This window comes from Protopterus annectens, chromosome 6.part0 (genome assembly GCF_019279795.1).
Source record: "Protopterus annectens isolate FY-2018-M chromosome 6.part0, PAN1.0, whole genome shotgun sequence".
Classification (NCBI taxonomy): domain Eukaryota; kingdom Metazoa; phylum Chordata; order Ceratodontiformes; family Protopteridae; genus Protopterus; species Protopterus annectens.
Window position 1 is genome coordinate 1142463866 of NC_056737.1, and position 20315 is coordinate 1142484180.

Here is a 20315-nt window from a genome sequence, read left to right on the forward strand (position 1 = left end):
GTTGTACCTCAGACCACTCATCTTTTACCCCGGATCCTTCTGGTGTAGCACCTAGAGCTGCTATCAACCATGTCCTATTAACCTTGTCTTCTGCACCTGATGGGGTCCACTCAGTGAGTAAGGCAGAGTCACTCTTGTTGGCCCTGGAAGAGGGAACAGGTAAGGCTTTTCTGTTTTGTAAGAATGTTGTGCACATCCCTGGGGAAGCTGCTGTTGTCATTTATAACACAGCTGACCCAACTGTATCTGTCAAAAAGAAACAGAAAACTAAACCTGTATTGAAGTCTTCTCAAATTTCCTTAGACAGGATTAGTTTACTGGGTCTGGTTCAGGGTTTAATTCAGGCTTGATCCACAAAAAAACAAGTCAAGGGTTGTCTCACGGCAAATTTATTAAAAACAAGGATTAAGCACTTTCATCAACATCACACGTTGACTTCATCAGAATACCAAAAGCCTGTGATCAGCCCCTATATAAAAATCTAAAAATTGGCGCCAAAAATTTCAGCCAGTACAATGTATCTAATTGTTTAAGGGTACCTAGTACCAATTAAAACATTTACTAATGTAATTCATTGAAAAATGAATATATGAATAATTAAACAACTAAATATACATTTCAACAACGAGATACCAGAACAGGCTTAATGGGGATACTGTCATTTAATCCGGGGGGTGTGGCATCCAATAACAACTGCCACTTTACCTCTTTCTCCCCCAGCACACTTTTGATGTTCCCTCCCCTCGGATTGTCAAAAACCTGTTCCAAAATAGCAAACTTAAAAAAATGTTTAGAGAATAATGTTACACCAGCCGGTTTATGTTTTTTTAAAGTACCGATGGGTATTACTCTAACAGAAAATGTTATTAAAGATTGTGAAGGATTATTTAACAGATTTGGTTTTTATTTTATGAAGTTGGTAATTAAGTTTAATGATGAAAAATTGTGTCGGCTATTAGTAGAAATGGAAGAACTTAACAATTCAGTTAGGAAGGATTTATTATTCCCTCAGTGGGAAATGTTATATAATAAACAAAAAAAGTAGAAATTAAGGCTGAAAAAATATTTGATAGGAAAAGTAAAAAAACTCTCGAGATATGGAACATTTTAAAAACAATAAGGTATACATATTGTCCAAAAAGAACAGTTTGGATAAAAGTAAGGGACATGCTAACAAGCAAACAGGCCAAAACTTGGACAATCAATATTCTCATAGATCAGATGGTGACACGAATTTTCACAGGGGCCCAAACCGGTACCAAATAAATTATTGGAGAGAGAACCAGTGCTGGGACAGAGGGGAAAGAAAGAACAAATTTTAAAGAATGATACCGTGACTCCTACTGATAGTAAATATATGAAACATAATGGGGTCAAGGAAACCATTATTGAAAATGGAAAGATTTGTAGTATAGGTAACTTCAGCATTTACAACTACACTTCGATGCCTATCGAATATGAACATATTAAACTTTTTGCCAGAGGCATGAAGTTTATCCCAACACCTTACTTTGATGTAGTGGATACTTAATTGAATGAATTAAAATTATTTCTTAGGAAACTTAATTTAGCAATATTTTTTAAAGGTAACACGAAGACACCTAACAAGAATAAGTCAGTTAAAAAAAAGTACTTTTGTACCTCCTCCCCACCCCAGTGTAACTACTTATGAAAAAGTGGTCACTAGAGAAATTTATAAACTTGTGAAAAATATTTCAGGACATAAAACAAAATACAATTTGACAAAGGAAGAGAACAACATACTTAGGGAAATTAAGACCAATTCCAACATTCGAATTATGAAACCCGATAAAGGTGGGGGAAAAGTGATTTTTGATACCATGGAGTATGTGAACAAAATGTATGAAATATTACAAGAAACAGGCAATTATGAGAGTATATCGTTTAATGAAATTCATATTGCTTATAGAAGGATAGATTTATTCCTTGAGGAATATTTACTTGACAGTAGAATCACTATGGAAGAGTATGGATATATGAAAGTTGATTTCCCAAAGCTAGCTACAATCACAGGGAAACCTAAAATACATAAGGACATTAACAACCCACCTTTTAGACCGATCATTTCGGGTAGTCAGTCTAAAACATATTATATGGGAAAAGCTATTGACATCTGGCTTAAACACATTTATGATAATGTTAATTATGTGCTTAAAGACTCCTGGGACTTTCTGAGACGATTGTCTAAAGAAGTATGGAAGGAAGACCTGATGTTTATAACAATTGATGTGGTAGATCTTTTTTCTAGCATTCCCAAACAGGAAGGTTTAGAAAGCTTTTATAACAGTATGCACAAATATGCTAAATTGAATAATGATTGACTCAATCTCATTTCAGAATGTATGGCCATCATATAATAATAATTTTATTTTTTATGAGGGAGAGCATTACAGGCAGACCAGGGGTGTGGTTATGGGAGCAGCCTGCGCCCCCATTTATGCAAATTTAGTTATGATGGATTGGAAAGACAACAATTTATTTAACAACTCATATTTTCAGTATGTTAGATTGTATTTTCGCTTTTTGAATGATATTTTTATATTATGAGATGGCCCTTACGAAAGTATAGACTCTCTTATGAGTTATATCAACAGTACTAGTACTTTTTTGAAATTTACACATCAGGTGGAAGGAGAAAGAATAGCATATTTGGATACTCTCATTATGAAAACATCTACAGGCTTTAAATCTAAAATATTTAGGAAAGCTACTTTTAGTAATTATTAGGGGAAAGTGCTCCTTTACAGGCCTCTGCTTCTAATGTAACGAAGCTAATATTCAACAATATAATAGAGCATGTATTATTAAATATGGTCCCTATGCCGAGAAGGTTAAGCACTTAATAAGTAATAGTTGGAACATTCCGAAATCTGATGAGGACATTTGTCATTTATTAGATGACAAACCTATTTTTGTCTTTAAGATGGATAAAAATATTAAAAGTACCTTGGAAATGAGCAGTGGAAATGGTACAAGGAGTAAGAAGATTGGCCACACACAAAAATGTGGAAGCTGTAACTACTGTCATTATATTTTAGAGAAGGAAAGCATTATATTGGACAATGTTAATAGAACAGAAGTTAGATTTAGAAAAGGAAATTGTAACACTAGACATTTGGTCTATCTGGCAAAGTGTATCCTTTGCTCAGGATACTATATTGGAAAAACCGACAGATTTTTTAAGAATAGAATATACGACCATCAATACAATATTAGAAAAAAGGATTCAAACAATGCTTTATACAGACGCATAGAGAAAGAAGGGAATTGTCATTTTTTTAAGTTTGCTATTTTGGAACAGGTTTTTGACAATCTGAGGAGAGGGAACATCAAAAGTGTGCTGGGGTAGAAAGAGGTAAAGTGGCAGCTGTTATTGGATGCCACAACCCCCCCCCCCCTGGATTAAATGACAGTATCCCCATTAAGCCTGTTCTGGTATCTCGTTGTTGAAATGTATATTTAGTTGTTTAATTATTCATATATTCATTTTTCAATGAATTACATTAGTAAATGTTTTAACTGGTACTAGGTACCTTTAAACAATTTGATACTTTGTATTGGCTGAAACTTTTGGTGCCAGTTTTTAGATTTATATATAGGGGCTGATCACAGGCTTTTGGTATTCTGATGAAGTCAGCGTGTGATGATGAAAGCACTTAATCCTTGTTTTTAATAAATTTGCCGTGAGACAACCCTTGACTTGTTTTTTTGTGGATTCACGACATTTACAACTGGTGTGTTTGGATTTTGGACTTATTTCTTAGTTGTTTCCTTACACACTTTCACATTTGGTTTAATTCAGGCTTATTTATCCTTCTTATATAATGTAGTTTCTGGTAAAAGAACGGATACCTTCTTTCTTGAAGAGATTAAAGATTCTGAATCTGCACTGGAAGATGGATGGGCAGATACAGGTTTTCTTTGTTTTCTGATTCAAACTCTGAGGATACCTTAGTTTCTGATTCTCCCCTTGGGGTTCCTGTCTCTTTGGGACTATTTCCAGAATGTGCCAGTGTTGTTAGTGGGAAGACACTGAGATTCTCAGTCCCTCAGAAAATTTTATGAGCAGTTACAGAAGGAATTTCCTGAACCTAAACCATTTCCTCCATTTATATCAGCTTTGGAGAATGTGTGTACGCCTGCCTGTATTTTTCATGATAGTCAGTCTGCTGCCCCTGAAAAGGAAGGTAGAATGTATAAAGTTCCTCAGTCTTTTTAAACTTTTATATATTCTTCCCAAGCCTGACCCAGCAGCTATAGTTTGTGTTGATCCTGCTGCTAAACAGTTAATTCCTATCCTACTCTTTCTGATAAAGATGGGGAGATTATTGATAGATATGGGGAAAAAAGTGTATACTTCTGCAACTTTCATTTTCTGAGTTTTGAATTGTCAGGCTCACATGTATGTTTATTCTGACTGTGAAATTATGAGGAATGTTTGGTCTGCAGTTTAATTCTGTGAGGAAACCTGTTTAAATGATTTAGTTTCTTCATTTGTACTACTCACTGCTCTCTCTTTTCAGTGTGTGTATGGCTCAGTTGATAATTTTTGACGGGCTTTGGCCTCTGGTAATGTTTTGAGAAGGTTTGCCTGGCTGCATTCTCAGAACCTCCCAGAAGGGCGTCAATAATGAGATTTTATTTTCACTTTTGTATAGATATTCATATTTTTTATTCCTTTGCTGCAGGGGTGATCAACAATGTGATGAAAGGGTTAGTTAAATCAGGGAATCTCTAAGATTTTCTGCCCTTCTTCTATTTTTCTAAGAGATTCTCTAACCCTAATCCCATTTTGGCATAATGCAAGGGTGTTTCAAAAATAATTCAGGAACCTTGAAAATCAAGAACAGTCCAACTAGTCAGTTTGACTTTTTAAGGGACTTACCTCCAGTGGCAGTTTCTTTTCCTTTTCAGAAAGTCTGAATATCCAGTTTTCTCTTTAGTAACAGATTCAGACAAATGGGTTCTGAAGATTATAGATGGCACCAGAGGATATTCCTCCTTGCTGGGAAGTAATCCCCCCATCCACCAGATCTGATCTCTTCTTCATTATATGCTGATCTTTAGGTTCATAGGTAAGCACAAGGCTAGCTGCCCTTGAGGGCCATCTTAAGCTTAGCCAATTTCCCTTTTTGTTCTCAAATTAACCTATGTCATTTGATTTTAGATTGGCTTTGCCCATCCCATGGTCGATAATTATATATCACCCCAATGAAAATAATTGCGGTCATACCATAGATAATTTGAGGGGACCCATGCATGAGATAAAGTAGTACAGGGGCAGTCCTGAAATAAATTTTCCATTTCCCATGCATAGATATAAGCTGTGCTTGAATATGGACAGAAATTAACTTTGTTTTGTGTGGAAGGGGAGTCTGTTCCCACAGCAGCTCTATCCTCTTCAGGATATACCTGTCCCTCCAAAACATTCTGTTGATGTTGCAGAAGAGGTTTAGATCCTTAGAGTATTTCTGATGCCACTTGACGTGCTGATGTGCAGTTAATCCATCAGTAGTGGGTCTTTGGATGTCTTGTATTGCCAGGTACAGGCCAGCTGTTAGCAGTCTGTAGGATACCAAGTATAGTGACAGGGCATTCTGTCCATGTAGGATGTTATTTTGGCCTTGTATCCATTTAGTAGTTTGAGTGGCCACCATGCAATTCAGGTAGACTTCCTCCTAATAAGGAAAGGCACGGGGTAGAATCTGTGATTGCAAAGTCATCTTCAGTGAAATCGTCAGCCCACAGCATAAACCACTGGTTGCCACAATCAGCTGCAAGCAATGGTCAGAGAAGGCTCTAAGGTCAACAAAGACCTGGTAGTTAACTGGAGAGAAAGTACAGCAGTTCAAGGAATTATTCAGGGCTCTAGCAGCCCAAGAACAGAAGGAAATAGGTTTAGTTGAATGGCAATGCCTCAAAACAGCATGCATGAGGACTACAGAACACATATGCTCATTGGGAAAGCTGGTGGCAGAATGCAGAAGTCCAGAAAGTCATCAAAGGAAAGACGGAGTGCTGGAAAAAATAGGAGCTAGAAAAGATGGACCAGGCTAGGAAGGAATATTGGTTAGCCACCAAAGAAGCTAAGAAAGGATACGATAAATACAACAGTCCAGGATTAACCAGCAAGTTTAATAAATTCTAGCGCCTCTGCAAATACTGCTAAGAAAGGAGTTGCTACAGCAAACAATAAAACATCTGAGGCATGCTACCATTTTCTGGAAAGTGACTCAGTAGGCGACACAAAGAAACTATAGCAGGTTGCAAGGCAAAGACAGAAAGATAAAGAACATAGTCAGACACCCTTCATAAGGGATGCCAGCAACATATCACCAGTCTACAGGACATCAAAGGCAGATGGAAGGAATACTTACAGCAGCTTCTGAATGAAGAAAACCCCACAGAAACTGTACTGACCCAGATACAGCCTACGATGAGAGAAGAGGAGGAGCCCACCCTAGAAAAAGTAAAGAAAATGAAGTCAATGAAAGCAGCAGCCTCAGATGAGGTCACTGCAGAGATGATAAAGATACTTGGTGAGATGGGGAGAAATAGTTCATAGTTTATTACTAAGCTAACTGCCCTTGCGAGCCATTTTAAGCCTAGCCAATTATCCCTTGTGAGACTCAAACCCTGCACCTTGGGTTTGTAAGGCAAACACCTTAGCCATTAAGCCACCCTCCCAACCAATGGCTCCTGAGGATACTCATAGACATGTGGAGAGAAAGGTGTATCCTTGATGACTGGAGAATAAGCATACTCATGCCATTGTACAAGAACAAAGTGGACTTCCACAACTGTGGGCAGTACAGAGGCATCAAACTGCTGTCACATTGCATGAAAGTTCTGGAGAATGTGAATAATAAATGGATATGCAGAGTAGTAGAAAGTTAGATGGGAGATGAGCAGTTTGGATTCAGATCATGATGCAGCACAACTTACCTGATGTTTGCAGTTAGCCAAATAGTTGAGGAGAAGCTAAAGATGAGGAAAGAGTCCAACTGGACATTCCTAAACTTGAAGAAAGCATATGACAAGGTCCCAAGAAAGCTGATTTGGCCAGTCCTGTGGTGGTTTGAAGTCCCAGAAACATTGGTAGAATTAGTGCAGGCTAAGTACAAGGACCCAATGACTCAAGTACGAACAGTGTTCAGTCTCACAGAGGGGTTCCCAGTGGTAGTGGGTGTACACCAGGGTTCAGCCCTGAACCCACTGCTGTTCATACTGGTGATGGACTACATTAGCAAACAGTCAACAACCGGGATCCAAATGGAAATGTAGTTCTGTTGTTTAAATAGCTAGGAATAGACACGTAGTAAAACAAGTTTACTTTATTCTAGTGCCTTGGTGTTACAACCTTCAAGGAATAAAACGGTCACAAAAAAACACTCGTATACCAAATTTTAAATTACAGTCAATTAATTAATTAAACAATCAATTAAAACCGTTCCTAATTTAAAGCAAACATTTCCAGTTTAACTTGTTGTTCAAACCTTTAAGAACTACAGTTTTATATTTTAAAATATATATATTTTCCTTATTTGTTAATTTTTGTTTTAATATATTTTCATTACCGTCTATACATTCAATTTGTTCCAAAACAGTGCCATGCACCAAATTAACATCACTATTGTGATACATTTTAAAATGTGAGGATATTATTTTATCTTCCCTTTGTTTTTTTATATCTCTCATGTGTTCCATAAATCTGACAGGAAACTTTCTTTTGCTGTCCCCTGTATAATACAAATGACATGGACAACTTAAAGCATATATCACTCCTTTTCTTTCACAAGAAAATATTTTCCCATATTCAAATTTAACATTATTAATATTATGAAATGTGTTAATATGTGCACATATACTACATTTGCCACATTTAAAAGTTCCCTTAACTGACAAGGGTCTTCTAATGTCCATTCTTGGCATACTGAAAGTACAACGGACCACCTTATCTCTTAAATTTTTACATCTAGTGTATGAAAAAAAAAGTTTTTTTCGGTAAAATAGTAGCCAAAAATGTATCTTGTACTAAATACTCCCAGTAATATTTGATGAAATCTACCATTGCCTTACTTCTAACATTGTAGACCGATGCATAATATACTGGGTCCATTGTATATTGATTATTTTGACTGTTATTCTCATATCTCCGATGTCCCATACTTCTTTTTTCCTTTCTCTTTCCTACCCTCAATCCATTTATTATCTTATTTTGGGCTTCCTGTATAGTACTTAAATCATACCCTCTTCTCAAAAACATATTTATTGTTTGTTTCATGTCCTGTAACAATAAATCTTTATCACTACACAACTTAGATATCCCTAATAACTTCCCATAAGGTAAAGCCTTCAGTACATGTGGGGGATGACAACTGGTGGCGTGAAGTTATTAACTATCATCTTCAAATTTTCTATGTATACTTGTTGAGAAGAGGATATGGTTTCTTTTTCTTTGACAGGAATGTTGCTGTATGCTTTTCCACCATTTCCACTGATATCCAGGGTACTTCTGAAGATTGAGAAAGAATCCCCCAATATGTTTGTAGTGATTCCCTTTCTAGTCTAGGCAACAGTGGCTCTCCCTTCTTTTGAAAATGGCCAGGGGCAATTACTACAAACTTTCTCATAGAATGGAACTGCTCACATAAGATCAAGGGTGTTTGATACACCCCAGCCCCAATGAGCTTCAGTTGATTGCCTGTATGATAGTCTTATTTTCCTTTAGGCACCTGTTTACTGAGGATGTGCAACAGGTACTAATGGAGGTAAGAAAGCCTTCTACTAGAAAATCACATATTAGCAAATGGAAAAGGTTTTCTGGTCAATACCAACAACAACATAACCGGCACCCATTCAAGGCTAGTTGTTCTCTAGTTTTACAGTATTTGTGAGAATTACTTGCCTTTGGCCTTTCTCTCTCTTCCATCAAGGTTCATTCATGTATTGAATCAAAATAGGAAGCGAACCACAACCTTAAACCAACCAGTAAATGAACAATAAAGGTTGTAAGGAAAGTCACCAGGACAACCACGGCATGAAAAAAGGTTTATTCAGACCCCAGCACAGCACAGTAAAACACCACAAATTAACGCTCCACTTTAATATATGTTTTCGTCAAAAATAAGACTTCATCAGATAACAAAAATGAAATTCAGCAGGTTTAAATAGGACACTCAGTTTATTGCAGCCAATAAAAACACATATTAAACTTGGCAATTAAACAATTTAACCATTAAACTACCTTACTAATATTGCACCTTAGTTACTATAAAAATCATTCATAATAAATACATAATTAACAAATCCACTGTATAAAACATTATCTAAAACACTTTAATGTATGTACAAAACATATATTGAATAACAAATACCATTAGTTAATAATATAAATAAAAATAATATATATATGTGTGTGTGTGTATGTATATATATATTTAAAAATGGACATTTAATGCATAACCACTAAACCCATCTAGTGGCCAAAATAAATATTGCAGTACATATAAAAACAATGTGTGTGTTGGTATTACAATTTTGCTGCCCTAAGCTTCAACAAACGAGCAATAGAAATACTTTCATTTAAGCCTGGAGGTCTGGCCGCATCAAGTGTGACCTGCCAGTATAATTCCCAGTACTCCAATCTAGTTTCCCAAGTGGCCCCCCCCCCCGGCATCCATCCGCACAACTTCTAGGACAAAAAACAAATATTTTGACTGCCCACATATTTGAGAATGCTTATAAAGGGCGTTCCTATAATTCTTTTTACTAATATCATAAACATGCTAGTAGATGCACTTCTTTAAAGGTCTTTCTGTTTTTCCCACATAGAAAGCATTGCAAAATTCACAGACAGCAAGATAAACAATACCACTAGTATTACAATTACTATAAAATACACTAGAAAGAATTCTGTTTCTACACCTAATCTCTGTCTTATCCTTGTTGGATATATAAGCACACTGGGAACAGGCCCCACATTTGAAGGTGCCAACCCTTTTATTCTCATTCCTAAAACTAATTCCACATCCACTTTCAAACAATTCCTTCAGATTTTTTCCTTTTCTAAAAATGATCTTAATAGGTTTATTACTAAAACACTTCAAGTCAGTGAGTGAAGAGAATCTATTCCACTCTTTCTTTTTCACTTCGCCCACAACCTTGGAGTCTGAATTAAACTCCACTGTAAATGCTCTACAAAATTCACTACTACCCTCTTTGTCTACTTGAGCCACCACCACTGGTTCACCCCTACCTAACAAGGGTCTATACCTTGAAGCACGAAAGTTCATAACATATGTCATAGTGTCCCTTAATAATTCGTCGGGGTTCTTTAAATAACCCCTCAAGGTATTTAACCTCATGCTCAAAATCTTTATCCAGATATGTTAATCTACTAGTTCTTATCTACTGGCCCTTAAAGATGTTCCTCTTTTGTGAATAAGGGTGAGCACTCTTAAAATGTAAATGAGAATTTGAAAAGGTTTCCTTTCGGAAAACCTTAGATTTTAAGCCCCCATTGGTTTTAATTATGCTGACATCCCAAAAAAATTGCCTTATTTTGTGTAAACTTGTGAAATGTAAGAAACAAGTCATGGTTTTCAAGTAATTCAAAAAATCTTGGGGCATATTTTCTGAATCTTTCCAAAAGATAACTATGTCATCAAGGAACCTCTTATAATATGTCCAGCATTCAGAAAATCTGGAGTTGAATATAAAATTCTTCTCCCACCATGCAAGTATAATATTAGCATAAGTGGGGGCACAGTTAGCCTCCATAACAACACCTTTCACTTGGTGGAAGTATTCCCCTCCGAAATAAATAAAATTATTCTTTAAAACAAGCTCCATAAGATAAAGAATAACTTGTAACTGGTCAGTAGTTATATTGCCCTTATCCACCAGGACTAGTTCCAACCAATCTAATCCTGTTTCCTGTGAAATAACAGTAAATAAATCCTTAATATCCACAGTTACAAAGGTAATTCTTTTAAAGGGCTGACCCAAATAAATCCCTTGAAGAAAATCCCATGAATCTTTTAGAATCGCTGACTCAGTACCCCATTTTTTTTTTTTAAGTCTTGTGTCCAAACATTTGGCTAAGGGGGATGTTTTTGATCCTTCAGAAGAAACAATAGGTCGAAGAGGGGGATCATTCTGATCCTTGTGAACTTTGGTGATTCCAAAAATAGTTTGTATTCTCAGTTGAGCCACATGCAAATACCTAAAAAATATCAGGCAGGCAAAATATTTGTTTTTTGTCCTAGAAGTTGTGCGGATGGATGCCAGGGGGGGTGCTTGGGAAACTCGATTGGAGTACCGGGAATTATATTGGCAGGTCACACTTGATGAGGCCAGACCTCCAGGCTTAAATGAAAGCATTTCTTTTGCTCATTTGTTGAAGCTTAGGGCAGCAAAATTGTAATACTAACACGCACATAGTTTTTATATGTACTGCAATATTTATTTTGGCCACTAGATGGAGTTTTTATGGGTTTAGTGGTTATGTATTAAATGTCTTTATAAAATGTCCATTTTTAAATATATATATATATATATATATATTAACTAATGGTATTTGTTATTCAATATGGTATGTTTTGTACATGCATTAAAGTGTTTTAGATAATGTTTTATACAGTGGATTTGTTAATTATGTATTTATGATGTTTTTTATAGTAGCTAGGGTGCAGTATTAGTAAGGTAGTTTAATGGTTAAATTATTTAATTGCTAATTTTAATATGTGTTTTTATTGGCTGTGGTAAATTGTTTGTCCTATTTAAACCTGCTGAATTTAATTTTTGATATCTGATGAAGTCTTATCTTTGACGAAAACGTATAGGTTCATAGGTTCATACTAGGCTATCTGCCCTAGGGCATTTATAAGCCTAGCCAGAATGTGTTTGGCTTTCGCCACCCATTTTAAATTAATTTTGCTATGCCCTTTTTTTGAGGTTAGTATACTGTGCCTCTGTCTAACAGTGACACAGAAGTCATACCCGGGGTAAACCTACGATCTCCCATCCACTCATCAAGATTACTCTTGAAGAGAGTCAATGAGGGACTCTGCCTAACCTGGACTGGGATTTTATTCCAGAGTGAAGGGAGCCTCTGGGTTATGAATCTGTCCCTCCAGCATGTCCTATTTATTTCAGTGCTGAGGTTGTATTAAGTGGAGCGTTAATTTGTGGTGTTTTACTGTGCTGTGCTGTGCTGGGGTCTGAATAAACCTTTTTTCTTGCCGTGGTCATATTGGTGACTTTCCTTACAACCTTTATTGTTCATTCATTCATGTATTGGCCATTTGAGCATGTATGCCTATGGATCCTCATCCTTCAAGGCATTCTCTTGTCAAAAGGAATTTTACTTAAGATGGGTCCTAGAAAAACAATGGCCCCTTCTTGGGATCTTAATTTTGTGTTGGGGAAGCTAACACTTGCTCCATTTGAGCAGGCTAATTTGGCTGACTTGAGGTCTTTAACATGGGAAACAGTTTTACAGATTTTTCTGACCTTTGCAAGAAGAGTGTCTAAATTGCAAGCTGTTATGATCAGTCAACCCTATCTCATTTTCTGCAGAGACAGGATTTCTTTGAGAACTAATCTTTTATGCCTAAAGTGGTATCCAAGTTCACTTTAAGCCAAACTATCAATTTCCCCATTTTCTTTAATGATCTTAAAAATGAGAGAGAAAGGATACTGCATACCTTGGATGTCCACAGACAACTCGGGTACTATCTTGACAAAACTAAATCTTTCAGATCTTTGGATCTGTTGTGGTTTTCTTGAGAAGGTAAGAAGGGACAATCTGTGTCAATACAGACTATTTCCAAGTGGTTGTCTAAGGCTATTACCCTTTTATTTATTTTTATATACTTATCACAGCAAATTTTTTTCCAGGCAGAGTCACAGTCCACTCTACATGGGCCTTGGCTTCATCTTTCCTTTTTGGAAAGGGTTTTATTTTAGACGTATTCTAGAAGCTGCAACTTGGTCCTCTGCACATACTTTTACAAAGCACTATAAGCTTGATTCCTTCTCTAGATTTAGATCAGGCTTTGAATGGACCATTCACCAAAGGCTTCTGGACTCTTGTCCTTTCATAGCTCAAATGTACCTTGGTACAGTAATCTACATATATAGCTAAGGCTACTACAGCAGTGATCAGTATGATGAACATAGTATAGCTATGTAAGTAAACTTACTATAACCGTAAATGTTCGAATGATCAGTGCTGAAGTAGCCACTTCCAACCTCTATTCCCTTGTTTCTGGTGTGCTGTTTTATGCCAGGGTGTGGTTATTTGTTGTTCTTCCTAGCATTGTCCTTTCAAGGCTCAGCCTCCATCTCTCTCCCATGGTGGGAAATGTCTGAAGGACTTGGTGCCCAAAATTGTGTTTAGTTAGCTCATCTCGAGGTGCCTGACAGTTTGGATGCATGGAAGGTACCCTAAAGCTTTGGAAGCTGGTGAGCTGTTATATCCTTGGCAGAATATAACCCGTATAGCTAAGACTACAGCAACAGTGATCATTTGAACATATACTGTTATGGTAAGTTCATTTACACAACAGTACTTTGTGAAAGGACTCCAGTGCTGTGTCCTGATCCCTTACACATGTCACTGAGCCAGTTAATGACAAAAATAACTTTTCACCTCTGGGATTCTTTAGTGTTTGACCTATTTCCCTGTTCAAGAGCAAAGTGTTCTAACTTACTTTTCTTGATCCTCCCTATGATGGTTCATCCAAGGTATACCACAGCACAAAAATGGTCAAATGGATGTCCATAGTCAACACAGAATTTAAGTGGACAAAATAAATCTTTTCATAAAGATAACTTGCTTTTTGCTACCTTTACTAAGTCAAGGTGATAATAAAAAAATATTCAGTTTTATCCCTGTTTGCATGGTTAGCTATTAGCCTAATAGAAAACCTCTTCCTGTAACTCCTAGGGCTCATTCCACCAGGGCAGTAGCTAATTATAGTGCCTTTTTCCATAATTTCACCACTGATAATATTTGTGTAGCTGCAGCTTCATTTTCCTTGAACATATTTGCAAGATATTATAAGGTGGTCAGTATTTCCACATATTTTTTAGGCTTATGTTGTTAGTGGTATGCTTTCTTACTGGTAGCCACCAAGGAGGATTATCTAGGGACTCTGCTAAAGGTTGTTGAAGGCAGACTTCTTTTTTTCTCAGATGCGAAAGCTGTGTGCTTTTCATAGTAGATATCTGTAAGAAAAAGGCATATATTTGGTAAAATACCTACCTTCATCCTTTTCAGGAGCTCTGCCTTCTTTTCTGGCTTTTCTTAACCCAGCATGTATAAAAGACTACAGAATGACAGATGAATGGTGTGTGACTGTGGAAGGCAGCAAGCAGCTTGGGAAATTATCTGTTGAATATTCAGAATGTCTTCAGAATTTTTCTTAAAAGTTTGTGAACATTGACCTTCTTACAGTTCTGTCATTATAGTAAGAACATGGCTTTCATGCCCTTTACCTCCTTAAAAAATATGTTTTTGTTCAAACCACTGCATATCCGTACATTATTTACAAGTTCAGCATGCATGGCAGAACATATTATAATTATTTGATTTGGACTGCATCCTTTGATTAAATGTGTAAAAATGTCTTTTTCTTAAAACATTTAATTAAAACTGGATGCAAAGTGCAATTTCCTAGGATAGTGGAAACGTTTTATTCTCAGTATTCACTACTTCTGGCTTTCTTTTCATTTATTTAAGATATTATCTCCCTGAATCTTTGACTGAAGTAATGGTCTGTGTGTTACATAAAGTGCTGTAATAATAATACATTTGTAATCTGTTTCTTTGCTTTTCTTTTTACTCTAACAGAAAGCCTTGTTATCCGAATGAAAAATGGACTTGGTAGTCAGAAATATAAACCAGTGGATTATCAGCATCTTCAGGCAATTACTGAAGCCAAGAAAGTGGCCTCTGCAGGCATAGAATTTAAAGTAAGAAATTAACATCATCATCATAATAAAGGTTCAATATTTACACCATCTAGCCTTCTTGCATTAGTATGTATTTCATGAATAGTGAAATTACACTTGTTACTAAGCATTTATTGATTTGTGTAAACAGAAATATATTTTTTATCTTTTAAGTACATGTAAATATCTGTTTTTCCAAATGAGAATATTCATAGAGATGCACTGCAGGGCAGTGCAAGCCTTGCATGTCATTGTTGTGTTATGTAAACAGGAATAACCTAGTAAGGATATGTTGTGTAGGTCGGCAGTGAGCTGTGCTTCAGGACGAGCTTAAGGACTGGGCTAGAAATGCTACAACTTCAGATGTCCTTCTGTTCTCATGTTGCAGTATTCTAACATGAGGGATCCGCCGCCTGAGGCGATCCAAACATCCGGCTCATATAACAAAGCTTAGCCTGGCTGCTATATGGTGCATGGGATGTGACATGCAGGGGCCATAAATATGACGTCTGCACGTACAGACCTCAGAACTTCTCTGCTCCCAGTCGAACATCAGCTCATTCGTTCTGCTCCGCGCAAGTGACTCCTGAAAAGATAAGTACCCCGTTGTGGAATTTTTCTCTGCTAACTTAGGTTGCTGTATATTCTTCCCTTAGCTGATTCCATTCATGCGATCTAGGAAGGGAAAATATAAGTCTGGATGACAAATTCCGCACAAAGACTGCTGTGACCTCTGCTTAGGGCCTTCCCATGACTACAAAGTATGCTCTATCTGCCAGTCATTTATTCCAGAAACAATGCACATCCATCTTGCAGCCCTAAAGCTTTTCATTGAAAACCAATGACTTAAACGTCTTGCCTTAAGTGTGGAATCAGACAGCTGTCTTGGCAGAACCACCAAAAAAGAAGGCCAAAGTAGCTAGGCTGGAAATAGTAACTGCGCCTCCAAGTACGAATGTCCCTCCAGCTGCCAGTATATAGGGGCTGAGGTATGTCTGTTGGGCTTGGTGACTTCAATGGGTACTGCTCTAGACACCGCCCTAGTTTCTCCAGCCTGCATATCCGCGGAGGTATCAGCGACGTCTGGCTCTGGTGTCGGGGGGGGGGTCAGTTTCGCACGAATGGTAGTATTACCGCTCATCCCTGATGAAGGCATTTACAGTCCTAGGCTGACTCTAGGCCTTCACCCACTCAACCTGGACATACGACTCCTTCTCTGAAAAGGAAACAGAAGTCTGAACATCTGTCTCCTCCATCAAAAGATTTGTCTGACTGGCAGACATTTTCTCAATCTCTTCTACAGGCCTTTATGACCTCGAGGCCTACTTCCTAGCAGACTCCTGCTGCTATTCCAAACTTGAGCCCCAGGCCTGCTTCTGCTGGCCCATTGCCACACCCATAGATTCATGACAAGGACTCTTCTTCTTCAGATGAGTCCCTCTCTTATGCCTCACAATTGGCTTCTCCCATGGGATACTGTTCTTCATAGTTTCATAGTTTAGTACTAGGCTATCTGCCCTAGGGCATTTATAAGCCTAGCCAAAGTGTATGTGGCTTTCACCACCCCATGTAATGATACAAAAGTGTACAATTTAAATTAAATTTAGTTTACTGTGCCTCTATCTAGCAATGACACAGAGATGACCCTGGGGTAAACCTACGATCACCCATCTATTCGTCCAGATTTCTCTTGAAGAGAGTCAGTGAGGGGCTCTGCCTAACATGGACAGGTATCCTGTTCCAGAGTGCGGGAAGCCTCTGGGTTATGAATCTATCCCTCCAGCATGTCCTATTCATATTTGTGCTGAGGTTTAGATCTTTAGCTCTCGTGGCTCTAATGGATTTGGATTTTTTGAGGTGGAGCATGTCCATTCATTCTGAATTGGACATGGCCTTGTACGTAAGGCACAAATCACCTCTGAGCAGGCGGTATGCTACTGAATAGAGCTGGAGCTTTTTCAGTCTGGCAGCATATGACATATGCTGGAGACCCTTGATCCTCTTGGTAAGGTACTTTTGGGGTCTCTCCAGCTGCTGCAGGTGCTGGGTGAGGTACATACCAAATGGGGCATTGTACTCAATCATAGGCCTGATAAGGGAGGAATATAAGGGTACAATGACATCCTTTGATCTGGATGTGAATCCCTTCATGATAAGGTGGGCAAGGTAGAAGGTCTTTCTAACCACTTTGGCGACATGGGTGTCAAATGAGAGGTCACTGTCAACTTGGGTCCCCAGGTCTCTGATTACTTTTTCTGTACTTAATGGATTACCACCTATGTGGTAATTTGTCGGTACTTTGTTTTTTCCAAAGGGGATGACTATACATTTTTTGGCATTTAGTTTAAGGCCATGACTCTGGCACCAGTCTGTTTCTGTGAGGTCCTTCTGGAGGATGCATGTGTCAGCTGGTGTGTTGACTATGGCGCCTAGTTTGCAGTCGTCTTCGAACTTTGTCAGCCACAACCCCCCTATGTTTGCCTGCACATCTGAGAAATAAATGCCAAACAAGAGGGGTCCCAAGACAGAGCCCTGTGGGACTCCACTTGTGACTGGCTTAGAGTCTGACATAGCTCCAGCTATTCTGACTTTGTCACAAGATGGGTTGCAAACTGGCTAAAGGACAGAAACCACAAACGGGTTTACATTTAAGCTGCTGAGCTTGTCGATGATGCCTGAGTGGGGTATTGTGTCAAAGGCTTTTGCCAGATCCAGGTAGGCTGTGTGAACTGCTTTGCCTTCATTGATGGCTTTAGTGATGGTTTCAAAAAAGTCCACCAGGTTTAAAAGACAGGATCTGCCTTTTACAAAGCCGAACTGGGGTAGGGTCAATTGTCTGTAGCTCCCCGATGTCTTTGTTTATGAGTTCCATAATGATCCTTTCCATAGCTTTGCAGACCAGGCTGGACAAGCTTATGGGGCGGTAGTTTCCAGGGTCTGTAGAGGTGCCACCTTTGTGGAGTGGGACCACTGTAGCTGTATGCCAGTGTTCAGGGACGTATCCTGTAGCAAGGCTAAGATTAAGAGGATTCCTTGGAAGGTGATTCCCCACTTGAGGACATCACCTTTGGGGAAGCTATTTCCCAAATGAGGGAATACTTCAAATGGGATACCACACAAATGACAGAGGTACAGAAGAGGAATTACGAGCTTCTGCAGATGGAATCTCCTTCCCCATCAGCCATTCTTCCAGTGATCCCAGCCTATCTGGGCATTTTTGCCTCAGCTTCCAAAGCTCCAGAGTGCCAGCCACGTGCTCCTAGAAGACCAGACAGGTTCTATAAAGTTCCTGATTACTTCATATTCCTTATTAAGCCTCCCATGGCAGACTCGGCTATTATTGCTGTCTCAGCTGACAAACAATCCAGACAGCTGCTCTCTTCTTGGCAGGAAAAACCTTCACCAAAAGGTATCCTCCTCCCACCAAAAAAAAAAAAAAAACAAATTCATTTCATCCCTCAAGTGATTCAAGAGATGGTTCTACAGGGCACAACAGAAAAGGTGCCCCAGAGACAAGGACGGTCAAGACTTCTATTCCAGACGCTTTCTAGTCCCAAAAAAGATGGCCCATGGAGAGACCCATCCTGGACCTGTCACTTCTTAAAACTCTTTCTGCATGTAGTCACTTTCCACATGCTGTCCCTTCAAACCCTTCTTCAACTCTTGATACCCAGTTCCTTTCTGGTCACTTTAGACCTGAAGGAGGCATATCTTTGCATTCCTATCTACCCAGCCTTTCACAAATTCCTGTGTTTTGCAGTGCAATCTTCACACTATCAGTTTACTGCCTTGCCCTTTGGTTTTTTCCACAACACCAAGAGTACTTACAAAATGTCTAGTCCCTGTAGTGGCCTTTTGCAGGACAAAAGGCATTCAAATCTTCCCATACTTAGATGGTCTCCTCATCCAGGCAGAGGATCCAAGCACCCTGCAAAGACACCTTCAATTCACCATTTACCTTCTCGAAAACCTGGGTTTCACAGTCAACTTACTCAAATCCTCCCTCAGCCCTTCCCAAGACCAGATTTTCTTGGGTTGCGGAATAAGAGCAGATTTGATAAAGGCCTTTCTCCCACTGTTAAAGTTTGCTTCACTGACCACCTTCTTTCAGAACCTACTCCTAGTCAACTGCATTTCAGCCAGGGAGTTCCTTCACCTCCTGGGTCTTTTAACAATCACTCTCCTCTTGTTGCCTCTTGCCAGGCTACACAAGGAAATGTCAATGGAATCTGAAGAATGAGTGATCTAGCATGCCCATCCACTAGAGTTTCAGGTGCCTTTCCTTCCCTTTCTAAAGAAAGAAATCAGGAGGTGGATTCAGCAAATTCATCTGAATCCAGGACTTCCATTACAGCCTCTCACTGCAGTTCAACAGATGTACACAGATGCATCAGATCTGGGCTTGGGGGCCACTATGCATGGACTCAAGGTGCAGGGACAATGGGACCCCTCCCTTCGGAAAAACATCAATATCGGGGAAATGACTGCCCTTCTCCTAGCCTTGAAGGCGTTCCTTCCCCTCATACATCCAGGTCCCCTCAAAATCTTTACAGACAACAAACACCACATCCTGTGGTACATTAACAAACAAAGCGGGACCAAGTCTTGCCAAACATGGGAGTTGGCTACCCTCTCCAATATAACACTACAGGCAGTTTACATCCCATCTCAAAACAACGTTCAGACAGATGTTCTTAGCAGATCACTGTCACAGAATCATGAATGGATGTTGCACAGAGATGTCTTCCTAGACATAGTCAACTGGTGAGGCACACCACAGATAGATCTGTTTGCCTCCCTTCAGAACAGACAACTACAGCTATTCTGCTCAAGGTCCCCCTCCCCACAAGCCTGGAGAGTGAATGCCTTCACAATTTCCTGGAAGGGGATGTTTCTGTATGCATCCACCCTTCCCTGTTATTCAGAAAGTCCTGCTGAAGATTCAGCAGGATAAACCGAAAATCTTGCTGGTGACTCCCTTTTGGCCAAGACAGCACTGGTTCCCCCTCCTTTTCTCACTAGCCAAGGGCAATCACCAAAAGTTGCCTCACAAGGTGGACCTCATCACACAACAGAAGAGATCTCTCATCCACTCACACTTGCTAACTCTCAGACTAACCCTTTGGGTAATAAATGTTTTATCCCATTTAGACACCTTTACTCAGAGGACATGCTATCTGTCCTGCAGGAGGCCAGCAAACCCACTATCAGGAGATCCTATTTATCCAAATGGAAAAGGTTCTCCAGTTGGCATCTTCACAGGCAACTAGACCCCTTTCAGGCAGATATACCTCTAGTCATGTCTTATTTGTGTGAGCTCCTAATCTGAACTT

General features: G+C 38.8%; 1 protein-coding gene across 1 annotated transcript in view; it reads left to right on the plus strand.

Moving 5' to 3' along the window:
• The window catches only part of CCDC148 (coiled-coil domain containing 148), a 2032828-nt gene that overhangs the window by 322747 nt on the left and 1689766 nt on the right, over nucleotides 1-20315 (plus strand). Inside the window, exon 3 of the mRNA XM_044073632.1 lies at nucleotides 14882-15003. Coding sequence (XP_043929567.1) covers nucleotides 14882-15003 — 122 coding nt within the window. The remainder of the gene's footprint in view (nucleotides 1-14881; nucleotides 15004-20315) is intronic.